This window comes from Chiloscyllium plagiosum, chromosome 10, assembly GCF_004010195.1.
Source record: "Chiloscyllium plagiosum isolate BGI_BamShark_2017 chromosome 10, ASM401019v2, whole genome shotgun sequence".
In the NCBI taxonomy this organism is placed as follows: domain Eukaryota; kingdom Metazoa; phylum Chordata; class Chondrichthyes; order Orectolobiformes; family Hemiscylliidae; genus Chiloscyllium; species Chiloscyllium plagiosum.
Genome location: NC_057719.1, coordinates 73,153,225 through 73,179,079, shown reverse-complemented (window position 1 = coordinate 73,179,079; position 25,855 = coordinate 73,153,225). Strand labels below are relative to the sequence as shown.

At 38.8% G+C, this 25,855-nt stretch overlaps 1 protein-coding gene across 1 annotated transcript in view; it reads left to right on the top strand.

The window, feature by feature from the left end:
* The window catches only part of fntb (farnesyltransferase, CAAX box, beta), an 80,923-nt gene that overhangs the window by 44,444 nt on the left and 10,624 nt on the right, over positions 1-25,855 (top strand). The window contains exons 6-9 of the mRNA XM_043698076.1: positions 4,760-4,843; positions 11,533-11,619; positions 12,656-12,785; positions 23,959-24,091. Of these exons, the coding sequence (XP_043554011.1) occupies positions 4,760-4,843; positions 11,533-11,619; positions 12,656-12,785; positions 23,959-24,091 (434 nt within the window). The remainder of the gene's footprint in view (positions 1-4,759; positions 4,844-11,532; positions 11,620-12,655; positions 12,786-23,958; positions 24,092-25,855) is intronic.

The window sequence follows — 25,855 nt, the reverse complement described above, 5'->3', positions numbered from 1 at the left end:
AATTAAAGTTTCAAAACAAAACGCACAAATTCCCAAGCTACCCAATTTCAGATCACAGTTGATTGAATTCATAGACCAGGTTTCTGAACTTAGCAAGGAATCACTATTTATTCCAGGCCTTAGATTCTGCCTACAGGTAAGCAATTCAACTAAATTAAGTAACATCTATAAATTAATGCTGTATATAACTCTCTCTTGCACACAGACAAACAAACAGGGAGAGACAACACATGAACGGAGGGACAACCAGTCCATCTTCTTTGAACACAAGATCTATTGTGTTGGTTCTTGCTGATCTGAAAATTTGTCCTCAACCTTTTTCCAAACGCCTCCACTAGTTCACAATAGGCATAGGGTGACTGGTTCACTTATTCAATTCAAAGTCGCAACTTGCAGTATCCACTGAAGGATTGGGTTTCTTCAGTTTAAAGTGGCTTACTGAAGGGTTTTTTTGACTACTGCAGACCTGCTGGTTTCGCTTTGGGGCTGACCTAGCTTCTCTCTGTCTTGTTTATAGCCCCAGCTGCCTGATGACCAATCACATATTTGTCCGCAAGCAGAGGAGCTTTGTTATTGATAATTGACCGCTAATTCACATCAATCAACTTCATTCGTAAACATCCTCTTGACTCTAGTCCATCTAGAGCTACGTAAACCGGGTTCACAAAAGGTGAAAAATTCCTTACTTTCAAGCCATCCTGAGTTTCAAAATAGCTATTTTTAATTTCAGTCTACAGTTTTAAAAAGCACAAAACTTAAAAGCCAGTTTTGGCACGAGCCATTGCAGAGTGCATGTCCTGCAGCAGTGTGTATTATGATAATGCTTACAATCTCACAAATGTCCCAACAGTTGACATTTTAAAATTCACCTCCATTATCTATTAAAAATATTGGTGACCCAAGATCTGTGCTGATCCACTTTTCCATATCACTCTGCACTGTCTGCACAACCTACTTGTCCTTGTTCAACACCATGGATATGCTAAACTTGGTTGGCCATATGCACAAAATGTAACAGATGAACATTCTAATCTTTATCCTGTATCATCAAAACCGTGGCTCCTACTTCACTAAATCCCTTGGCTAAAGGTATGTGTTTAACCTGGTGTGATGGTATGTTACAATATTTAATATATGAATCAGATTTCAATACGATCTTTTCTACAAGGGATTTATAATCTTTATTCACAACTTCAGCATGCTTCAACGGTAGTTTAATTTTCCTGAGAAGGGGTGGGCACATAGTTTATGTAATTTCCAAACAATCCTCTTTTCTCGCCAAGATCGTCTGGATGTATATCTGCAATAGTCAGTCACACTTTTGGACCTCTCGACAAAAAATGGTTTTCATTATGATCTTATTGTAATCCTTGAGTCAATTTCCAAATGAAACTTAGCTTGGTAGATCATGAATTTTATTTTTACATTTGTCTCAGTGAAAATATTGATGCGTGGTTGTTGATGTTTTAGTTTCCACACGTTTGATTCACAAAACGGAAAAAAAAGCAAAGCTATGTATAAGTTTGAAAGGATCTTAACAAAAGCATGGATCCAACTTTATTCCCAACAATATCCTCCGCAGGTACTCAATTCAAGAGAAACTACCCTTAACCCCTTAATTTTTTTCCTTTACTGGCTATTATCAGTTTTCCTCCTTGGACTGCTGAAACAGTTTTAAAACCTTTTTCCAGTTTTGATGGCCTTTATCTCCTTTCAGAGCAGAGAACTTGGATTCCTTTTCAGTTCTGACAGTTAAAAGACTTAGAATCATGAAGTCATTCCGCATGGAAACATCCCCTTCAATCCAACTAGTCCACCTGGCCATGTTCCCAAACTAAACTATTCCACCTGCCTATGGTCCATATCCCTCCAAACCTTTCCTATTCATATACCTATCCAAATGTCTTTTAAATGTGCTAACCTGATCTGCATCCACCACTTCCTCATTCCGCACACTGACCACGCTCTTAAAAAAGAGTTGCCTCTCATCTTTTTAAAAAATCTTTCTCCTTTCACCTTAAAAATAAGTTTGAACTCCCCCACCAAGGGGAAAAGACCTTTACTGTTCACCTTCTCATTTTTTTTAATCAATCACCCCTCAACCTCCTATGCTCCCGTGGAAAAAGATCCCAGCCTTTCTGGTCTATTTTTGGAACTCAACTCTCCATTCCCAGCAACATCCTGGTAAATATTTTCTGAACCCTCTCCACTTTGTTATAGGAAGGATATTATTAGAGTGACCAGAGCTGCACACACTACTCCAGAGGAGGACACTCAAATCGTACAGGCTTTTACAACTTGGTCTTGGTATAATACTAACAAAGTCCTGCTGCTAGGATGAGAGTTCTCCTGAATTGACTAAACTATCAGTCACTTGCTTTTCAGTCAGAAACTGTAAACACTTCATCGATTAACATTACAGACATCTGGCTAGATACTTACTAAGTCACACGCTTTCTTGGAAATTATGTATTTGGGTCTATTTTCCAAATGTCTTTCTGACCTTATTGTGAAAACAAAATTCAGTTCTTTTCTCAGAACTAAAACAAAGGCCATCTGCTACTATTTTAAAAATACAATTTCCAAATGACAGCACAGCAAATGTTGTTTTAACCGGTACCTTCTCAACCGATACTCTAGATAAAACGGCAAAAATTATATCATTTATAAAAAATCACACAGCACCAGAGGTTTATAGTCCAACAGGTTTAGTTGGAAGCACTAGCTTTCGGAACGCTTCTCCTTCATTAGGTGGTTGTGGCATCATGGAGACCAAAAATTATAAACTTTAAATACTGTAATCTACGGTGATGTCCAAGTATTTATGCTGTAACTAAAGTGTAATAGTGATGTGTATATCCCGTGCATTATGTTTCTATTACCTGTGAATTTTTACATTGATTTTAGGAGTTGTATTGATGTTTGTATGTATATTTTTTGAGGAATATTGATGTTTTGAAGTTTCACATGGTAAGGGTTTACTCCACTTTATATATTTATATATGTATATATACCTCTTGATTATGTGGAATATTTGATCCAGTGGCACACTTCTGGTCCCATAGATAATAAATTGTTTAATGTAATATATTCTACATAGTATCACAAATCAGATAATCAAATTTAAAACCTTCTCATTGTAATATGAAATGGCAACAAACAGTTTGTATCACTCTTTGATTTAAATGCAGAAACAGAAGGATCAAAAGTTGTATGTGTTCGCAACTTCTCTGCATGTACATGTTACTTTATTTGTCACCAGTTGTTTTTTGTATTAAAAATGGTAGATGAGCCCATAATGGCACTGAATGAAACCTTATGATCATAGTACAGCTCATTCTTTTCTCCAAATGACTCAGCACTTATCGTTACAGTTGTGCCTATTTTAGCCATTTCTATGCCTAATGGTTTGATAATTTAATGTAAAAGAAAAGTAACAGGGTGGTGCAGGGAATTCTAAACAATGTAATTGTATAGGCACAGTCAATTTAAAATTTGAATTTTTGTTTTGTTGGTGAGAGGTCATAATGATGCACTAGGCAAAAGTGAGGACTGCAGATGCTGGAGATCAGAGTCAAGATTAGAGTGGTGCTGGAAAAGCACAGCAGGTCAGACAGCGTCCGAGGAGCAGGAATATCGACATTTTGGGCAAGAGCCCTTCATCAGGAATGACTCATTCCTGATGAAGCGCTCCTGCCTGAAAAGTGTGTTTTCCTGCTCCTCGGATGCTGCCTGACCTGCTGTACTTTTCCAGCACCATTCTAATCTTGACCGTAATGATGCACGTCTAACAGTGGCAAAAGATCGAGCTTTGATTAAGAATGGAACTGTTTGTTCAGCTTTTGGATGTTTTAGACCAGTCCTTGAAATTAATTAGCATACACTAGGAATGCCCATTGTCTAATGAACAATGAAGATACCTGCTGGGCTGCTTGAGTTTCCTGTTCAAAAATATTATGAAATGCTGTCACCTAGTATGTCTAAATAATGCCCATTCAACATATACTTTGTGTGGACATGATGTTGCACCATTCCTGTAGACCTGTTTAATGTCCCTGTGACTTTAACTGTATTTTAAGCAGTGAACTTTCAGAAGTGATCATTTATAATTTGAATGATGAATTTCTCACCTTGGCTTATTTCGTAATGATTGAGTAACAGTTGGAGATCTACCTCGCCCATTGAATTATTGAATGCCATAAATTGGCAGGATAAATATTTGTGTTAAGTCCCTAACCTCATCTGTATGGGAAAATGTTCACCAACCATCATCGTTCTTCTTTCTCCCCATTCCAATAACTAGATGCACTCAAGTCCCTATTAAAGAAATGTAATTCGGTAGATGCAAGAACCTATCCATGTGTTCCCATAGTTGTGTGTTTTGTGGTGTGAGAGAGATTGGACTGTAAAATGAGTCAAAACCTTTGTACACAACATTCTGTCTTTCTACCTTTTGTATTATTACATAAATATCTCAGAACCACAAGACCAGGCAAAAGCTGACTTCCAATTCACCAGCCATGTAGATGTACAATAACTTACAAAGTGACTGAGCATGGGCAGTTTTGCAGCAAGATTTTGTTATTTTCTACTTTAATCATTGCACCTTGTGTTCAGAGTATCACATTCTTTGATTGTGACCAAAAATCTAAATGTGTTGATTATTATTCAAAGCATTTGACAACTTAAATTCAAACTATTGGAGATTTTAATTGAGGCTGAACCTTCTCTAACTGGTATTTCTTTGTTCTCATTGAAGGGAAAAGCTGCTAGAATTTCTATACTCTGTGAAACAGTCTAATGGTTCCTTTACTATGCACGTGAGTGGAGAAGTCGATGTTAGGTGAGTTTTGATTATGATTTGCTCATTATTGAAAGAAAGGCAGTAAGCATTGAAAACCATGTTTAGACAATACTGAAAATTATTTGATGAGGCAACCAACATTGGAAGGAAATGGTAAATACTTTCAAACTGGATCTAATATATTGCAATCCATTTCAAGTAAAATGGGCAAACAGCCTGATGCCTTTGTCTCAATTTTCAGACATTATCTAATTCTGAATTATTTTTGTCTTCCACACTTAATTATTTCCAGGACACACATGCTATAGAAAGGACAGAAAGGGAGGCAAGAGAGGAGCAGAAGTGGCTTTTTTGATAAGGGAAAGCATTACAGCTATGCAGAGGAGAGGATATCCCAGAAATACATAGGGAAGTTATTTGGGTGGAACTGAGAAATAGGAAAGGGATGATCACCTTATTGGCATTGTATTATACACCCTCTAATAGTCAGAGGGAAATTGAGAAAGAAATTTGTATGGAGATCATGTATGTAAATGATTTGGATGTGAGGATAAGCGGTATAGTTAGTAAGTTTGCAGATGACACCAAAATTGGAGGTGTAGTGGACAGCAAAGAAGGTTACCTCAGATTATAATGGGATCTTGATCAGATGGGCCAATGGACTGAGAAGTGGCAGATAGAGTTTAATTTAGATAAATGTGAGGTGCTGCATTTTGGGAAAGCAAATCTTAGCAGGACTCATACACTTAATGGTAAGGTCCTCGGAGTTTTGCTGAACATAACTCCTTGAAAGTGGAGTCGCAGGTAGATAGGATAGTGAAGAAGACATTTGATATGCTTTCCTTTATTGGTCAGATAATTGAGTACAGGAGTTGGAAGGTCATGTTGCGGCTGTACAGGACATTGGTTAGGCCTCTGTTGGAATATTGTGTGTAATTCTGGCCTCCTTCCTATTGGAAAGATGTTGTGAAGTCCAAGACTAGAGGGCATAGGTTTAGGGTGAGAGGGGAAAGATATAAAAGAGACCTAAGGGGCAACTTTGTCATGCAGAAGGTGGTACGTGTATGGATTGAGCTGCCAGAGGAAGTGGTAGAGGCTTGTACAATTGCAACATTTAAAAGACATCTGGATGGGTATATGAAAAGGAAGGTTTTGAAGGGATATGGGCCTGGTGCTGGCAGGTGGGACTAGATGGGGTTGGAATATCTGGTCGGCATGGACAAGTTGAACTTAAGGGTCTGTTTCCGTGCTTTACATCTCTATGTACCATTTAAGTTAAGATGTACAACAAATAGACAGATTATTTAAAATCCTTTACCTTAAAAATCATACTGCCTCATGAAATAAAACATCATGTTGAACTCCTGGGGCAGCCAATGCTTTAATCAAACACTAAATGGAATTGCTGAAGTAGTTTAATTTATATTACAATCATATGTTTTGAAAAATTTTATTCATTCGTGGGATAAAGGTGTCACTCAAATTCCCCATTCATTGGAGCAGCGAAATCGACGTTTCAGGCAAAAGCCCTTCATCAGGAATAGGCTTTTGCCCGAAACGTCGATTTCGCTGCTCCTCGGATGCTGCCTGAACTGCTGTGCTCTTCCAACACCACTAATCCAGAATCTGGTTTTCAGCATCTGCAGTCATTGTTTTTACCTTTTTGTTTCCCCATTCATTGTCTATCGCTAATTGCCTGAAAGGCAATAGTGAACCCTGACAGTTCATGTGGTATAGATATCCTACAATGAGTGTTTTCCCATTAAACAATCTATGTCAAAGTCTGTGTGACGTGGAATGAAATTTGTAACTGTTGTTTTTGCATTTATCAAATATGCGAGCCCTTCTAATTGCTCGTGATCATGGTTTTGGAAGGCAATTTGCTGTAGGGCATCCCATGGATCTTATCTGCTGCAACAACATTGTTTTGGTGCTGGAGGGAGTAAATATTTAGGATGGGGAAATATTGTCAAGTAGATTACGTTGTCTGGGATACTATGGAGTTCCCTGCGTATTGTTGGAGCCTGCACTCTTTCAGGTGAGTGGAGAGTGTTCCATCTCCTTCCTTACCATGTCTTGTAGGTGGTGGAAAAGTTTTGAGGATTCTTGTTCTTGTTATTGCTGTATTTATTTATATGAATGGTCCATTTAAAGATCTGGTCAACTCTAGATTGCTCACGATGAGGGATTCAACAATTCTCATGCTGTTGAATATTAAAGGGGTGTGATTAGACTCTCCCTTTTGTTTGAGGTAGGAACTGCCTGGCACTTGCGAGGCACAAATATCTCTGAACAACTATTGACTCAAACCCAGAAATTGTCCAGAACTTGCTACATGTAAGTTCTTACTGATTATTATCTGAGAAACTGTACACTCCAAATGTCAGTGAGCATCCTGTTTCGGATCTAATCATGGAAAGTTATCAATACGGCAGCTGAGGAGACTTAAGATACTTTTGCAGTGTAACTAGAGACAGAGGTGATTGGCCTCCAAACATTGCAACCATCTTTCTTATATGATTCCAGCTATAGAAGGGATTTTCCCTGATTCACATTGACTTAAATTTTAGTAGGACGCTTTCATGCCATAATCATCTGCTGCCTAAGGTGAGGCAGAAGTGATTGAGGCACAATCACTTCTGCCTCACCTTAGGAATTTAGCTCTTTGTCCATATTTGTACCAGGACCATAATGTGGTCCAGACCTCAGTGGTCTTGGGGATCCAAAGTGTCAGTTCTGGTGAACAGTCAACAGACTCTAAATATATACTTTGGACAGCATCTGTGGGAAGAAAGCAATCTGCTGAGTTTTGCCAGCCTTTGTGTTTTTGTTTCCGAAGCATTAATGAACATAAATGCCACCTGATCTCATAATTAAGGACATCTTCCATGACTATGCTGCTGAGGCAATAAATGTTCTACTTTTTGTGGCAAAGACATACACAGGAAATTTTTCTTTCCTTAATGGTGGATGCCAGTGCCATAACAGGCTAAAGGAATGGCTAGTCTTGAGCACAGGGCGCACTCCGAGCAAGCCCTTTGCTGCATCCACCATACCCCTCTATTTCTGAATATGTGTGGAGTGAAGCCACTTGATTCAAGTCGCAAAGATCTCAGGAGTATGCCAACAAGGATGCTGTATTTGACCCTGCCATTCATTACCTCTTGCTATACCACATATATTGTTTGACATGTCTTTAAACCAGAATTGTTCCCCTGCTTGGTAGCCAGATTGTGGTAGGGTGCAGTTATGGAGAGTAATATCTATGACACATAGTTTGGTGTGTATGAGGTCAAGTAGATTTCACCTCAATGGCTCTTTCTTCACCTGCCCCTGGTCTGGCAGATACCTCTTTCAGGACTCTGCCAGCTAGGCCAGTAATGCTGCCCTCTAAATATATTCTGTAACTGTGCTATCATTAATGCTCCTTCCATGGTGTTCAACACTGGTTACCTATTTGTGATCCAGGGAAATGGTATTTGGAAATTAGCTGCAAGTTTGACCTGTAACCATGCTACCTCGTGAGGTCCAGAATTGATGCTGAGGATCCTGGTCCATTCTGGACTGAATATGTCACCATCTCTAGCCTGTCCCACTCATAGGACAGGGTTTGGTGATGTAGAAATTGGACATGAAAGAAGATTATTTAAGTATGGTCTGTATGTTCTGCATTTAAAAGCAAATACTTTTGCACAGGGAAAGTTATTAGTCTAAACTTAATGGATTTTCAGTCAATGAATCTAGTAGTCTGTACTTGGAGCAAGTGCAGTACTTATGAATATAACTGTTCAGCCTATTTTGATGGAAGCATTGCTGATCATTTGAATGCCCTTAGGGGAAAAGAAGATTCTGGGTTAAATATAATCTTTCATGTCCCTGGTTCTTCATGGCAAATCATGTGCATTTTGCCTCTTAACCGTTTCTGCATTCATGTTATATCTCCAACTATTACCTCTCTATGATAGCAGTAAATAATCACAATCCTGGAGATTCCAGAGTAGTAATCTGTATCATTGAGTCTTTGGATTATCAGTGCACCATATTGGCCATGTTAGAACAATGTTTTATTTCAGTACCTAACTTCCATTTATCATACATAGAAAGCATTTGCTTGACACCTTTAAATTTTTTGGATGAGAGACTTTCCAGTTGTTTTTGTTTTCAATTTGAAGACTCCGAGGTGTGAATCTGAAGCATGTATTGATGTTTGGTTCGTTTGCTTTTTTATTCAGTGTTGGGTTTCTTTCTCTTGAATTATGTGTTACGACATAGCAGGAAACCCATCTGCTAATTAAACCAAGCACAGAGAAAAGCTCACCTCGCCTTGTAATCTGTTAAAGTATGAGTGACAGAGAACTACCTAAATTCTAGTATTTAAAGAAAAAAAATCAATTTATTTTTTAACTCTGAAAGTGAGCGTTAAACAACTGTTTACAACTCAAAGCCTCCTTTTGCTTAAAGATTTGTTATGTACCTCCCACTCTATAACAATATAATGATCCAATAAAGCCCCTATCAGACTGCAGCTGTCATCTCTGGTGTCGATTTTCCTCTGTTTGTAGATCTCCCTGGGTCGTCATCGGTCTTCTGCTGCAAAGATGTTTCATATGAAAAAGGTACCTTTGACAGTGTGTATTGAACAGCAGCCTTTCAATGGCAGTTGGTGCTCTTTCTGGCTAACTGTCCAAAATGCCTGCTTTTTTTATATCCCAAATATCAGATCGTCTCATTGGTTCGATGTTGTCAAAACAGTAAAATTCAAATTCAATTGGAATTTAGTATCATGGCGCATAATTTAAACTGGTTGAATTCGAACTGCAGTGAAAACAACTCCGATATCTAGATTACAGCCAAATGTTCCACCTTCCAATTTTCCAGCACACTGTGACTACCAGTCAGTCACATGACAGGTGCTTGCCAGCTTTCAGCTTTCACTCTCTCTTAAAGGTACAGTACACACTTTCAACTGCATAATATATGAAACAAGATAAACCTCTCAATCCATTTCAGGGTGGTTAGGATTTTCAGCTGCACCAGATGTGTTCTCTATATAAAAAAAGTTGCTCCTTTAATTGCTGTTCCCTCTACAATCAAGTGGAACACTAATTACATAATTTGAACTACCAGGATGAAACATGATGCACATTGTCACTCATGGTGAACAAAAGACACAAGCTGTCAGTTCACATAGCATTGGCTTTCAGAGCAATAGAATAAGAGTTGTTGAACCAATTAAAATGTATAGTATATATTTCTTTACCTCAGCATGGAGCTGTCAATCAATAAACAAAGAGCTGGTTTACCTGCTTGTTAGGAAGGTACATTCTAATATCGATAGGTTCTAAAACACTAGCTATCTCTGGACTTAAATCAATTTCAAAGGCAGTGTTCACACCTATAACTGCCTTTTAAACTTCATCCGCATCTGTGCCTGCAGTAGTTCATCAAAATTGGTGTTTTCAAAACCATAAAATTCATAAGTTACTAAATAGATCACATTCTGATTTGAATCACAATTCATTTTTTAAAAACTGTTATATCAAACTTTGAAGATCATTTTGCCACTGCATTTTGTCTTTGGAATTCACTATTGTTCTATCATAACCGTGTGTCCAAATAATGTTTGAAAACTCATAAGTCCTTTCTTGAAAAGTTAAATTTAAAAAGAAAATTGCAGAGAAAACCAGTGAGAAATCATGGATCATACAATTTCCAAAAGGAGTCACAAAGAGGCCATTGCAAGCAATAGGTTAACATTCTTGAAATTACTCCACATAGTTTGGATCCCATCACTAAGTTACTCTTTATTTACACATGGAGAGTACTTGACACTGATCCAGCTCTCTCAGAGCCAGCTCAGAGTGAAAGGATATCTGACACTCCTGTTATCTGTCAGCCCAGGCTCCCTGATTGGACCAGATTAACAGCCCCAATCAGGGAACTCATATTCTGAGGTCCATCTGGGTGACACCATTACAATCTCTACAATTCTGCCCTTTCATTTCAAAGCCTAGAGTTGGATGGAGAATTATATTGTTATCTGTGATTTATGTAAGGATGAATTTGTCTTGCTGAAGCCCTGATAATGGTCAGTTCAGTTCACACCACAAAACTGCAATTTGCAAGGAGGCTTTAAAGATCTCTTTTGAAGGGTAACATTTTCCAAAGTTTGATGGACTGTGGTCTTGGAGCTTGGGATCGAGTTGTATGACTGGAACAAGGCCAGAGTAGTTTTGCTTTACATATCACTGATGTTACGCTTTGTTTGGTAGTACTGGATGCTGAGTGCTTCAGCAGTGATGTTTTGATGAATGCAATAACTCATCCAAAATTTTAAAGTGTTTGGTGCGTTATAGTAATCGAATTGATCTAAAAATTTGTATTTTTAAGAGTAAATATATTTTCGTGTATAATTAATGCTGCTTGTCTTGGCTTCTGTGCAAAGACTGGAGGGATTGACAATGTAGCGAATCACGCTGTTAAGAGTACAGGATGCTTAGCTTTAAGGTTCTTCTGTTTCGTGATTAAAACTGCAGCATTTGAAATTATTTATTTGCAACCGAAAACACTGTTCAAAGACTTAAACTTTGTTTTTTGATAAATTATTAACATCAGTAATGTGAAGAATAAAAATCACAAATTCATTATTTTGAAATGTTCCCTACTGATTTCAAACACTTTTCATTAAATGATGCAGGAAACAAATGTACTGTTCTGCTATTTTCTAGGAGTGCCTACTGTGCGGCATCTGTTGCATCCTTAACGAACATCATCACACCAACGTTGTTTGAGGGGACACCTGAGTGGGTGTTAAGGTCAGTATCTATGAGATGAGAAAAATCAATAGACAATTCAATTGTTTTCAAATGTTGTGAATTAGTATTGATGTTTGGGATGCATTGCTTATGTGCTGCTTCTGAATAATCATGTAATGTGAGAAGGGTATATTCACATTAATTATATTTGTTTGTATCCTTTACTCAATTGCACTATTTATTAGATGCCTCAATGCCCAGCTTAGATGGGAGGATGGGCAGTCTGCTGAATTGCATCCCATGACTAGATGAGCACAGCATGATTAGCAGTTGAACTGCTGTGAAGAAAATTCTCATTTTCAACTGTCGTCTCTTGGCAGTTGCAAATATCCAGTAAAGGTGCAGAAACGTTATAAACAATTGAGATTGCAATTGGAATTTGGGTCACCTCTTCATCTAATCAAATGTTATTTAGCCAAAATGCTGCCCATGTTCAATTAATGTTTGAGTATCAATTCTAAGAACTGATTGGACAAACTCTTTTGGGAAAGTATTCTATTCTTTCTATGTCCTCTGCATTCAATATCTCTCCAAAACTGCAGGAAGTACTGGAAGTCAAGAAGTTGCTGTTGGAAGGCTGTCACTTTCCTCCTCACTAAACTGCTATGATGTAGGTTTCTTTATCATGAAGAAATTCAGAAGCATTTTTAGATGTGACTTTTAAATTTGATAATGTTACTATATAAAGCAAAATGCAAATCTGACAATTACAAACTTAAGCTTTTGGCAGTGTTTCAAATATATGATCACTTAAGTGTGCATATATTCAAGAAACCTATCTTGAGAGGCTGTTTTTTAACAATATACCCAGGATTTTGGATCATGTTCAGCTGGTCATGAAAAGCTGACCATTTCATGTCAAAGCAAAAGATCGAAAAATCACTGTATATGAAAGATGTGTCAAAACAGAAAATTAAACATGGTCTTGCAGCATATCTCTGAGCATGCTCTGTAGAAAGGATCAGCACAGAGGGGAAGTGAAAAATTGATTTTGATTACCTTTTGTAGAACAGTGACAATTGTGTTTCCTTTACAGATGTCAGAATTGGGAGGGTGGGATTGGTGGTGTACCTGGAATGGAAGCCCATGGTGGCTATACTTTCTGTGGTATGGCTGCCATGGTTATCCTTAAAAAGGAGTGGATGCTGGACCTCAAAGCTTTGTTAGTAAGTCAGAACTTCTCTACATTTTATTGGTGTTTTTTGTTTCATATAATAAAATCTGTCTGATTTAAGGACCTCAGTTGAAAGAACAAATTGGATTAATTATTATCTAATTGATATTGGGATATTCGAACTGCGATCACATTGCTAACATGATGGAGCAACTAAACTATCATTGAGTCAACAATAATGACAGACCAGAATATTTATCTTTGCTTCTCTTCAATCGTCAGTTGATTATGTTTGATTCCACTTGCACTTACTCCAACATTTCTGATTACTGTTTTCGAGATCTTGTATGTCTTGAGAAAAATTGTTTAAACTGTGATTTGTCATAAGTCACTATAACATTTTTACTCCATTCGCTGTATTAATTTTCTCCACTATTTTTATGGCTCTGTATATACTCACTTATAGAGAATTTTGATAATTGCATGGTGATTGAAAACCTCCTGAAGGTATGGCAGTTCATTTTTATTCTCAAGAAGCTCGCACAGCTATTAAAACTAATGAGGCTGGGATTTTTTTTAAATGAGAAAATGGTGCCTGTTCTGGCACGGAGTCAAATTTGACCTTTTAGGTGGCAGCTGCTATAAAGATTACCAGCAAAGAAATTTTAAAGCTGATTGTCAACTCATTTGTCTTATCTTTTCTAATTTGAAGTCATGCCTCCACAACTTGCCTCTTGATATTTTCTTGAGTGCGTTTATGATTAAAGTATTTCACACTTAATCTTTGTCCACCTATAAACTGGGTTCCTCTGGATTGGGGTCTTGTGAATGTAATACTTGTTTTAAGTAGAGTGAGCAATGCTATCACCTACACAATAATATTGCAGTCCCGTTCAATTCAAAATTAATTTGCAAATATCCGGATGACGAGAAGGTAGCCAATTAAAGGTTTTTATAAGGGAAGGTCAAACCTGAAAAAATCAAGGAGTCTCTTGAGCTGGAGCTTTGGCAGTTGGAGGAAATGTGGCAATGTGGAACAGTTGTACTTTGGGAGGCTTTGACAAAGTAAAACATAAAAACCTTAGAGAAGATTGATTGGTATGCAGTTGTGGGGTTAAATAAAAGTGAGAAAGAATGATGGTTCAGGGTGATTTCTCAAAGTGATTGGATTCTTTTTGTGGTGTTGTCAAGCTCACATTTATTGCTCTATTCCTTATTGCCCTTGAACTGAATGAAATGGTCTCACAAGCCAGAGGACAGTTGTTATAGGTCTGGAGGCATGTAGGGGAGACCAAATAAGAATGGTAGATCTTCTTCCCTAAAAGACATCAGTGAACTAGATGGTTTATTCTAATGATAGTTACATGAATGATTTGAATATAGGGGAAAGAACTTTGTATCTAAATTTGCAGTAGATAGTAAAATGGAAGACAGTAAATATTCTGAAGTGTAAAGGAAGGTGCAAGACCTCATTAATACGATAGGTGAAATTCTGGCTCGATGGTTGTTTAGCAATGTGGGTGGGAATTGCACATTCAGATCCTATGGAATCTCCAACATAAACTCCAAGAGAATTGACTGGAAACTTGAAGATCCCCCCTCTGCCTGTAGCTCTCCAAAAGTATCCATTTAAATTGGAGAACTTGAAGGCTCCTGCAGTTCTGTAAATAGCTACAGGAAGATGTTAGATAATCAAATACTTAGTCAAGTGCTTGAGTAATTATTAAATTGATCCTACAACCCCGTACACCCAATTAACCCTTTCCAAGACCCTGACCTGATACCAAGTCTGAGTTTGATTTACTGTTGTTATATGCACCTAGGTGTAGTGAAAAGTATTGTTTTGCTTTCTAGACAGGCTGATTGTTTTGCCACCCTGATACACTTTCTATGGTACAATACGGTGTTACAGCCACAGAGAAGGTGCAGAGAGAGATGAACATTAGTATCTGAGAGGCCCATTCAAATGTTTGATAACGGCAAAGATGAAGCTGTTCTTGAATCTGTTTGTACATGTATTCACACTTTATATCTTCTGGTGGACGGAAAAGGGTGGAAGAGAGTATAACTGGGATGGGAGGGGCCGTTGATTATGTTGGTTGCTTTCCTGAGGCAGTGGGAAGTATGGACGGAGTTAATGGTGGTTTGTATGGTGGACTGGGCTGCATTCACAACTCTGGTTCTTCCGGTCTTTGAAGAGCAGCTTCCATACAACACTGTGATGCATCCAGGTAAGATGCTTTCTATGGTGTATCTGTAAAAATTGGTAAGAGTCTTTGTGGACACGCCAAATCTCCTTAGCCTCCTAAAGAGGTGGAGACAATGTTGTTGTTATAATTATGAGGTGTGCAAAATTGTGCTTTACTCCTAATGGTGGCATACCATTCCTTTTCACAAATGTATCATAAACCCAATACTTTTGCAGACGTTGTCCCTATTTTTAAAGCTAATCTACAGCTTACTTTAGTCCAATGGGAAATGTCTTTTCACCCAACTCAACACCAAATTTACTCAGAACTCAGCATTTCTTCCAGGACCCAATAATATTTATGCATTTGGCAGAAGTCACCCCCAGAAATCTGTCTTACTCCTTCTGTAACAAAAACATTGGAAATCTAACAGACCTGGAAGCAAGGTATTGGACTAGAAGTTAATGGAGGAGGAACAGCAAGGTTTTGGAGGCAGATACCCAACACAAACCTGCAAAGTGCATTAAGTCCAACTCAAGATTTTAGGGAGAGCCTGGAAGGGGCCCTCAGTGGAGAAAGTCAAAAGAAACTATTTCATTTCAAGGGTTACTAAAAAATGTAGTTTATATTTTGAGTTTTAGTTTATTCATTTGAGTGGAAGACTTATTTGGTAGAAGACTGTCTACTATCAGTTTATAAGTCTATGTATGATGTGATTACTAACTTGCTTATTTTATCTTTTGTAAAATAAATTCACTTGATAGTTAGAACTTAAAACCAGATCTGACGTGATGCTGTACTGTTGAAATCAAGAGTGAGATCTCAGGTACTGAATAAATTCAGCAGCTAAAATTAATTACAAACTGGGTTTTGCTGCTCACCTTGCAGGCACATTAGTGAAATCCTAACTAGCTATCAAGGCAAGAATTGACGTTGTCAAAGGAATGGAGAGTTAGGCTCACCCATAAAGGATCCAAGTCATGAAAACCAAAGTAATCTTGACTAGCAAAGTTAGAAATGAACCAAAATTGTGACTGCTTCCCATCTGGTGCTCTCTGTTCCATACCTTTTTATATCATGCATCTGATGCCTTTGGGTTTGCACCCATAGTTTGACAGAGGTAAAAGTAGTAATATATTCCTTTTAAATGCTACCTTGACAGTCTCCCACAGTCATGTCGAGCCCTTGTGTTTCAACAATCTAGAGAGCTGGAGAGTAAATAACAAATCAACCAGGATGTTATTGACTTTATGAGCAGTATATTCTTATAATAAAAAATTGTTTTGAAAAGCATTAGTTTGCTGAGCATCTTCAGTGAGTTTAAGTAGAAAGTTTCTTTGTGATATTCTTAGATCACCAGCAGTCCATTGGAGCCACGAAGATTGTTATATTTTTCCCTTCTGGCTGAGAAGATTCCACATCTTGATGTCAAGAGGTTGTGAATTCAAAGTCTATTACAGAATTTGAGCTTGTAATTCTAGTTGACACAACTAATAGAGTACTGTATTTATGCAAGTGTGTTTTCTTGTTTCACTTTTGTTCACATGGGAATGCGTATTGTAGCAGTATTAGAAAACCTTCTCCAACAATTAATTGCTCAAAAAAAAGTATCAAAGTAGATGATCTGATTTTTCGAATTTCGTATCTTTGGGATCTATGGGTAAGTTAGCGGCCACAGTTACCTCCAAACAATAATGAATGCATTTTTTAAAAGTGTATGGAGGAAAAAGGAACACTACATTTATATTGCACCTATCAACCACCAGATGTCTCAAAGGGCTTTGAACCGTAAACACTAATGTATTTTAGAAAATGCAGCAGCCATTTTGCATACAGCAAGTTCCCACAATGGGAAGGTAGATATGGTTCATGTTTAAGACAGTAGTCGCATTGCAGCAGTTATAGAAGGATGACCTGGGATCATAAACAAATCACTTTTTCAATTTGTCAGGTTGTAACCAAGGAAGTTCCATAAGGATCAGCGCTGGGTCCTTAACCAGTTAGAGTCTATATTAATGCCTTTGATGCACTGAATGCAATATCTCCAATTTACTGATTATACAAAACTAGATGGGAAAGTCAAGGTGTGAGAAGTACTCAAAAATGCTGCAGATAGATACACAATTTAAGTGAGAAGGTAGGAAGCTGGTATGCTGTGGGAAAAGTAAAGATGAGAGATGACTAAATATTGGTTTGTAGAAGGATTTGGGTATCCTTGTAGAAGGATTTGGGTATCCTTGTACAAGAATAAAGAAGGTTAACACGTCGGTTTTGCAATAAAAGGAAGCTCTGTCATCTCAAAAGTGTGCATTGAATAGTCAGGTGAATTGTTTTGATATTCATGTTCTTGTCTTTTGCCAACTGAGATTGAAGAGGAAGTTGGTGGAGAACTGACCTACTTTCTATACAATTTGATAGACGAAAAGCAGCTTCACCAAATGGCCAAAGAAGATTGCGGCCTTCCATCAAGTCCTTTCATAATTTTAAAGACCTCCGTGAAAAGCCCTTTAGTCTTTGCTTTTCTGGGTAAAAGAGCCCCAGACTGTTCAAACTTCTTTGTATATGATTTCTTGATGGACTCAATGTTACAGTTCTAGTTTCATCCTTGAGAATCTTTTTTGTCCAATACCTCATCTTTTTGTAATATGCATACCAGAGTTGTTCATGGTACCCTGTGTGTGTACTTGGAGTTTCAAAGGATACAGATTAAGTGGCATAGTAGTAATTAGTAATCCAGTTTCTTGTCTGCCGTTGGTTAACCAATAATTTGTTTAACAATAAATAGTTATTTTACTTTTACTGACAAAACTTGATGCAAATTATATTTGTCCAGAACAGCAGACTGCCAAGAAAGTAGATCATCTTGGTGATCTAATGGATAATTACACATTTGTGATGGCTTATGGGATAGTGGGGTTTGATTATCAGTGCAATTTTCCCAATTGAGTCATGGTGGGTGGGTAAGGTTTTTAGAAGCAATAATCAGAAAACGTTAGCAGACATTTGAAGAGTTCTGAGTTAATTAAGGAGAGCCACACAGATTTATAGAAGGCAGGTTGCCCTTGATTAGTCTAGTTGAGTTTTAAAAATTAGTTAAAAAGGGAAAGGATTTGATGTTGTTTGAATGGACTTGACAAAGCACCACGTTAAAGATAGGTAACAAGATGGAGGCTTATGAAAAGGTAGCTTGGAATCCTGTTGCTTCATGTGCATAGATCTTTGAAGATTGCAAGTTATTGATCCAAAACACACAGATTTTGGCCTTCATAAACAGAAATGTAGAGTAGCAATTGTGCTGAAGTTTTATAAAGTTCTGCCTAAGGCCACAATTCGAGTATTGTGTCCAGTTCTTTTCACCACGCTTGTCCAATTTGAGCATCCTCGAATATTAAGACGACTCATCTGAAGCTTCACCATTGCTGCTAAGATCTGGATGAGTGGATAAATGACAGTGTTGATTAACTAGGCAGTGTGCTTGTTGATACTTTAAACTAGGATAATTGAGAAAGGAGAGTCACACAGATGTACAAATCCAAAAATAATGTTGAAGTTAACTCGAGTAACCCTATGAATCCGCAAAGTTGAGGCAAATTTTAACTTGAGGATTATGTTTGCTTGTGAGCAGGTGGGAATTTGAAAGTGCAGAAATTGACACCATGTCAGTAAGCCATTCCAATTTCTGCATTTAACTGCAGTGCATGTTAACATGGAGAGGCAAGTCATTAATATTGATCAAATTGTCAAATAGCAACATAGTTTTTGAATGTTACTTTGGGTACAGGGTTTCCTAGAATTCGCCAGTGAATATGCAGTGAGAACAGGGTGTCACTTGAGGCAGCTGAAGACATACCAAGGTAAGATGTCAAGCACAACATAATTCTTCCTGGATTATGTAGAAGGTTTTGTTCAGAGAAATTGTGCTGAGTAGTTTCTTCCTCAAATTTCAACGTTTTCACAGCTCATCAACTTTGGAGCTTTGGACCTGTCAGATTAGTTTGGGGTGCCGTTGGTGCTGTTTTACTCTGGACCTTGGATGAGGACTAAGATGATCAGCAGCAAGAGAAAGAGCAACAGCCTGCTATCGGTCCTACTGCTTCATAAGATAAGGAGAAGGCCCGAACTGTGCAGTTCACAGGTGGCAACACACATACCACTATGTGTACAGATAAAGGATAAACTTCCTTGACACCAGTATGTAAGGGGGTCCAGAGTCTGCTAGAATAAAAAGCGTCTCCTACAGGTTGTGGTAGAGATACTTTGCCTTTAGCAGTTAAAGTCACCATCATAGTCACCTTCTTTCCCTCTGGTTCCTTCTAGTGCTACAACTGAGACATCTGCAGGATCTTGGCCTAAAACTGCATAGGATAGGTGAATGATGACTTGGTTGTCAAGGTGAGCAAGGTAGCCACAGATTAAGAAAGGGTGGGAAGATTTTGGTTTGCAGCTCTGGCTGGCTTCCTATCACCCGGAAGGAAAAGCCAATTAAACTGGCCAATGACAGATTTGGTCCAGCTTGTCTTGTAATGGAGCTCTTGTATGTTTGTTTTCAAGTATTTTTTGATTTTTTTTCCTCTGGGAGGTGCAAGTTGTCATCAGACAAACCCATTTAGCAATTGATGTAACCCAAGATCACCAGCAGTATCTTTCAACTGAATGGCATTCATTCCATCAACATATAGTTAGCAAATAACCAAAAAGGTTACTTATGCAGATGGGGTGCAACATTCTCTGGCACCTATTTTGATGCTATGTTTTTTCCTTCCACTTGTCTACCCTTTGCAATCTGTCCATACCTTGATGCAGCTGGCTGTTCGAGGTCAAAGGATTCCCACTGATGAAATCTGTGAGGAACCCAAACAGTGAATACTAGTAGCAGTGTGATCAAAATTATTCAGCCAACCATCAGAATGTTGGAGATGTGCTTCAAGTGTCTGGACAGATCTGAGGCTTTCTTTAACAAGCAACACCCATGCTGTCCAGAGTGTTTACTTGTGGTAAACTGATGCTATGCATAGCAACAAGGTTTAGACCTACAAGAGGAAAAAGGCACAAAGTGCAAGACCTCTTCTGAGTGTGATGTGGCCAAAGCACCAAAATGCAGATAAATTGTTGCCTAGGATGACATCATTGTGAAATTCAGTTGGGGTCTCCCAGTGCAACCATCTGATAGCCACACTTAAATATTACTCTCTTTCCTCTTTCCCCTTTCCCCAACATGAAGGGATCCTGTAAGTAACCAAGCATCTGAATTTTACAGCCCCACGTCTACCCATTGCTTGGCACCAGATCTTAATATTCATTCTAAGTGCATAAGCCACTTCCCAAGGAGCAGGCAAAAAGTGGTCATTGTCAGAAAGTTCTGGAAACAAATTTTTCAGCATGAAAAAATTAAACAAAATGTTAACATTCTGACACTGTATAACACATCCATATGCATGCCCTTGTGTAACTACCTTCTCTTCCTCTTCCTTCATGATGCAACTTCTGTTGTTTCAGCAGAGGTAGAATCGGGCTGCTCAGAAAATGACTGTGACTGCTGAGTTGATATTGGTTAGCCTCTTGTCTATTGGCGCCCGTACCTTTTGCAGGCTTTGTTTTTAAATTCATTCACGGGATATGGGTGTCACTAACCAGGCCAGTATTTATTGCCCATCCCTCATTTCTCAGAGGTTATTTGAGAGTCAATTACGTTGCTATGGGTCTGGAGGCACGTCTAGGGCACACCAAGTAGTCTTAACCAATGGAATGCAAGGTAGCATTTGGTGGTGCCAGCTGTCTAATAAGTGGAAACACTTTGAGGAAACTTGCAGCTGGTGATGTTTTCATGTATCTGTTGTCCTTGTCCTTTTGGTGGCAGAGGTTGAGAGTTTGAAAACTTTGTCTAAGGTACCTTGGTGAGTTATTGCAGTGCATGTTGTCGATGTTACACACTGCTGCCACTGTGCTTTGCTAGTGGAGGGAGTAAATTTTGAAGATGGTCCATGGGAGTCCAGAACTAGAGGGCATAGGATTAGGGTGAGACGGGAAAAATATAGAAGAGACCGAAGAGGCAACTTTACCACACAGAGGGTGGTATGTGTATGGAATGAGCTGCCACAGGAAGTGGTGGAGGCTGGTACAATTGCAACATTTAAAAGGCATTTGGATGGGTATATGAATAGGAAGGGTTTGGAGGGATATGGGCTGGGTGCTGGCAGGTGGGACTAGATTGGGTTGGGATATTTGGTCAGCATGGACAGGTTGGAATGAAGGGTCTGTTACCGTGCTGTACATCTCTATGACTGTGAATCAAGTCCCATGGTCCACAGGCACTCCTGTGCTAGCCATAAGCTGGAGAACATTTTGCTCCAGTAGAATGATGAATAGGGTTTCATGCATGTTATTTCAGTTGCATTTGCTGTGTGAAAGCTGTTGGTGAGGATCTGGCTTATATTCATTTGATCACCCTGTTTGATGTTTCATGTGGCCATTTTTTTCTTTGGACAAATATGTCATCTCAAAGGCATTCAATAGCAAGCTACTTGTGCTTGAGAGTCTACTAATCTCTACGCAAAAGGTTATAGTGCAGCTGGAAGGCACTCTTGTTTTTTTTTACCTTCTGCTCCAGAAGTATCCTCTGGAATTATGACTTCTAAAGTATAGCATCTGCATCCAGCGCAGCAGAGTTTGGACCATCTGGAAACCTTTGAAGTAGATTTGCTATCACTGTCCACCTTCGCTGTCTGCTCTTGCTCACTTGTGATATATGAGCCACTAGGTCCCACTAGACGTGCGGTTAAATGAGCCTTTTTTTGTTATTGATCACTTTTGAAGTATTCTCGTCCTCCTTCAGATATGTGTGAGGTTGGAGACATGCATAGATCTGCTAAATTAATAATATTTTAAATGTTCATCAGGCAATGATCATATTTTTCTTGTTACCAATAAATCAACATGACCAAGCTCTTATGCCTGACATTTAATTCGGCCATTAGGTAGGATTTTGTAACTCCCCTGATGTCCAAGAGTGCTTCCTCTGAAGCAGAGAGTTCGTTGATGCTTACATTCCAGTAAATTCTTGCCTATTTACCTTTTTAAAGGGAGGGGGGGTCCCGTGAGTCTTGGAAGTGTAGAATCATGGTAGTGCATAACAAATATTTGTTAAAGGTGATTGTGAGGTGTAAAGGCTTGGTATTGCTTAACGATGGGTATGTGTGTATCAAAGATGAATTAACAGGTAGAGACATGAGAGAACGTATAGGCAGAAAAAGATCAGTGCACCTGCAAGATTGGTGAGCATGAAGATTATAATGCACACATCAGTAGTTGTATTCAGTTTGGTTATTTTAATTAAAACCTGTTGAAGTATGTAATTAGAAATGTTTGTTTACAGAATGCAGTATTGCCAGTTTCTGCTTCCTATCTATCTATCTCCCCCTCCCCCCTCCCCACCACCACCACTGACCCAGCAATCTCTTTCTACAATTGTTGTAAGATACTTTAGTTAACATGATTAGATCTATTCTGACCCCTCTGGAGCAGGCAGTACTGAATCCAAGCCTTCTGGTTCAGAGACAGCATCACTACACTATGCCAAAACATGCTCTGGGTATTTTGTAACCAATTATGCATTTCTGCAGCCAATGAGTCTTAAACTCAGAGCAGGGATAATACCACTGCACCGCAAGAACCCAGTTTTGTGTGTTTTAATACAGTTGGCTCATAAATTCCTCTAAGTTCCTGCTTTGCTATGATAAATACACTGCTTTTCATATTGAATCCATGGTCCTGCTGCTGACATCCTTCACTAGTTCCAGTCATACCTTTGTTTTGCTGACAAGCATCTCAACTCCATCAGTAGTGCACAGTATCAACCCCAGCAATATCATTACATTATCAGTGTAATCACCTGTACACCTTCAGCGTCATATTCAGAGAACAGCCTGTGAAAGTGTTTGCTCCATTCTGTCATTTCCTTGTGTCCCGTTCACAACTTCCCACTCCTTCAATCTTTATATTTGCAATGTGCCTTTTAAATACTGGAATGAAATCTGCTCATGATCTCATCATGCCCATTCACCCTAGCTGATCTACAAACTTGGAAATAATACGCTAACCCAGCAGTTTGATTGTAGCACCATCAAGTGTCAAGTTGCCCTTACTTCTGGTTTTCTTGTGTGCTACTGCATCCTTCTCCTTTCTCTTCCCACTCCCCGCACATCACAAAATTAAAACTCATCACCTAATATCTTGACATAAGTAAGTAATAACAAATATGAGCAATCCATTCTACTGACTAGCTTTTTTTGTAAGGGAGGGGAAATGCTGATAAGGCTGAAAGTTAGTCACTTCATTACATTGGAAGTGAACTCATTTTACAATAACTAAGATTATTTTTCTTACCATTGTGCAAATATTAATAACTACTTTGTCTTTTTATAAGAAACTGAAGAGAGTCCTATTTCTAGTACATGTGTATCAATAAAACATGTTAAGTGATATTGGAAGTACTGCCAGCTAAATATTGGGTAATTATTTGGGAATCTGTTTAAAATAATGTAAACTTCAGGAAAAGCTAAGGTATGAATACAATGGGATAGAGACATAGGGATGTACAGCATGGAAACAGACCCTTCGGTCCAACCAGTCCATGATGACCAGATATCCCAATCCAATCTAGTCCCACCTGCCAGCATCTGGCCCATATCCCTCCAAACCCTTCCTATTCATATACCCATCTAAATGCCTCTTAAATGTTGCAGTTGTACCAGCCTCCACCACATCCTGTGGCAGCTCATTCCATACACTTACACCCTCTGCATGCAAAAGTTGCCCCTTGGGTCTCTTTTATATCTTTCCTCTTTCACCCTAAACCTATGCCCTCTAGTTCTGGACTCCACGACCCCAGGGAAAAGACTTTGCCTATTTATCCTATCCATGCCCCTCATAATTTTGTAAACCCCTCAGCCTCCGACACTCCAGAGAAAACAGCCCCAGCCTGTTCAGTCTCTCCCTGTAGCTCAGATGTTCCACACAATATCATTTTGTCTTGTATAGCGCTGGGTGACCAGTCGGCAGATGCGGTTTGAAGGTGGATTTCAAGGTCGGTGCAACAAATTGGTGGATGGTTGTTACTCATTCTGGCAAGCTGGACTCTTACCACTCCTGCATCGTGCGTTGCATGCACACGGTGAGTGTAAACGCATCTGGTAAACAATGATTCATTCTTATTATCAAGGCATATACTTTATGCAAATGGATGAAAGGGTTATTAGACAAATATTGAGTTTCAAAAACATCATTTCAAGAGAACATAAGCTTTATTTATTGAAACTTACAGAGTAGGCTTGCTGTCATTTTTTAAAGCATTACATATTTGGAGTTTTCTACAGTTCACTGTACAGGTGATCTGGAACAATAATAGTTTTATCATGTTTTAATTGTTGTTTTAGCTGTTGCCAAATGAAGCAAGTGAAAACATGTAGGAAGTAAAATTGGTCCTGGCAGACTTTGGTGAAAGCAGAGGAAAACAAACCATTGCAGAATATGCTGTGGCATCAACCCCATAGCTAAAATCTTATCTATAGAAAATAAGTTATTCTTAGTAAGCTGGACAAAGGAGAGTTCTTGGAGAAGGATGTTGTGATCACCAGACAAGAGCAGCTGAATAGGATGAGAAAAAAAATGCACCACAATGTCATTTCCATACACACGCGGACATGTGGACATTTGGCACACGTGAAATAGGAGTAGATGTAGGCTTTTTGGCTTGTGACTCTGTTCTGCAGTCCAATAAAATCATTGTCACGTTCCATATTCCAATCTACTCCAACAATGTTTGATTCCCCTGCCCAACAAGAATCTATCCATCTTTGTCTTAAATTGTTTAATAACCTTATTTACAGTGGTAGAGAGTTGCAAAATGTTTCAAAACTTTGAGAGAAAAAAAATCTCTCAATCACTGTTCTAAAAGAGTGACCCTTAATTTTAAAAAGTGAAGCATTTTAAAATTAAGAGGAAATATCCTGTTGCATCCACCTTATCAAGTCCATTCTGGACCTTAAAAATGTGTTGCTGGAAAAACTTATGCCCGAAACGTCGATTCTCCTTCTCCTTTGCTGCCTGACCTGTTGCACTTTTCCAGCAACACATTTTTAAGCTCTGATCCCCAGCATCTGCAGTCCTCACTTTCTCCATTCTGGACCTTGTACATTTCAATCATGTGCAACTTGTTCTTCTGAATTCCAAGAGAAACAGCCCAGGCATATGCAACCTACATTCATAACTTCACCTGTTCATTCTAGGTATTGTTCTAGTAAGCCACCTCGGAATTGTCTTCAGTGCACATACATACATCCTTAAATGAGGATTTGAGTTGTGATCTCACCAATTTCCTGTATAACTGAAGCATTACATCCTTACTTTTATATTCACTTCCTATCATAAAAAAGGATAGCATTGTATTAGTTGCCTTAATTATTATGTATGTGCATACTAATATTTTTGCAACTCAGTCACTAGAATTTCTTGATCCTTCTGCACCTCAGAAATCTGCGCTGTTCTCCATCTAATACTCTGCTTTTTGTCCACTTACTCAACTGCATCTGTTTCAGTCTGCCGACCTCTTTATGTCTTCACTAACGATGGCACGGTAGCTCAGTGGTTCGCACTGCAGCCTCACAGCGCCAGGGACCCAGGTTCGATTCCAGCCTTGGGCGACTATCTGTGTGGAATTTGCACGTTCTCCCGTGCATTTCCTCCCAGTGCTCCGGTTTCCTCCCACAGTTCAAAGATGTGCAGGTCAGGTGAATTGGCTATGTTAAATTGCCCATAGTGTTAAGTGCTTTAGTCAGAGGGAAATGGGTCTGGGTGGGTTACTCTTCAGAGGGTCAATGTGGACTTGTTGGGCCAAATGGCCTGTTTCCACAGTGTGGGGAATCTAGTATGTAGAGAA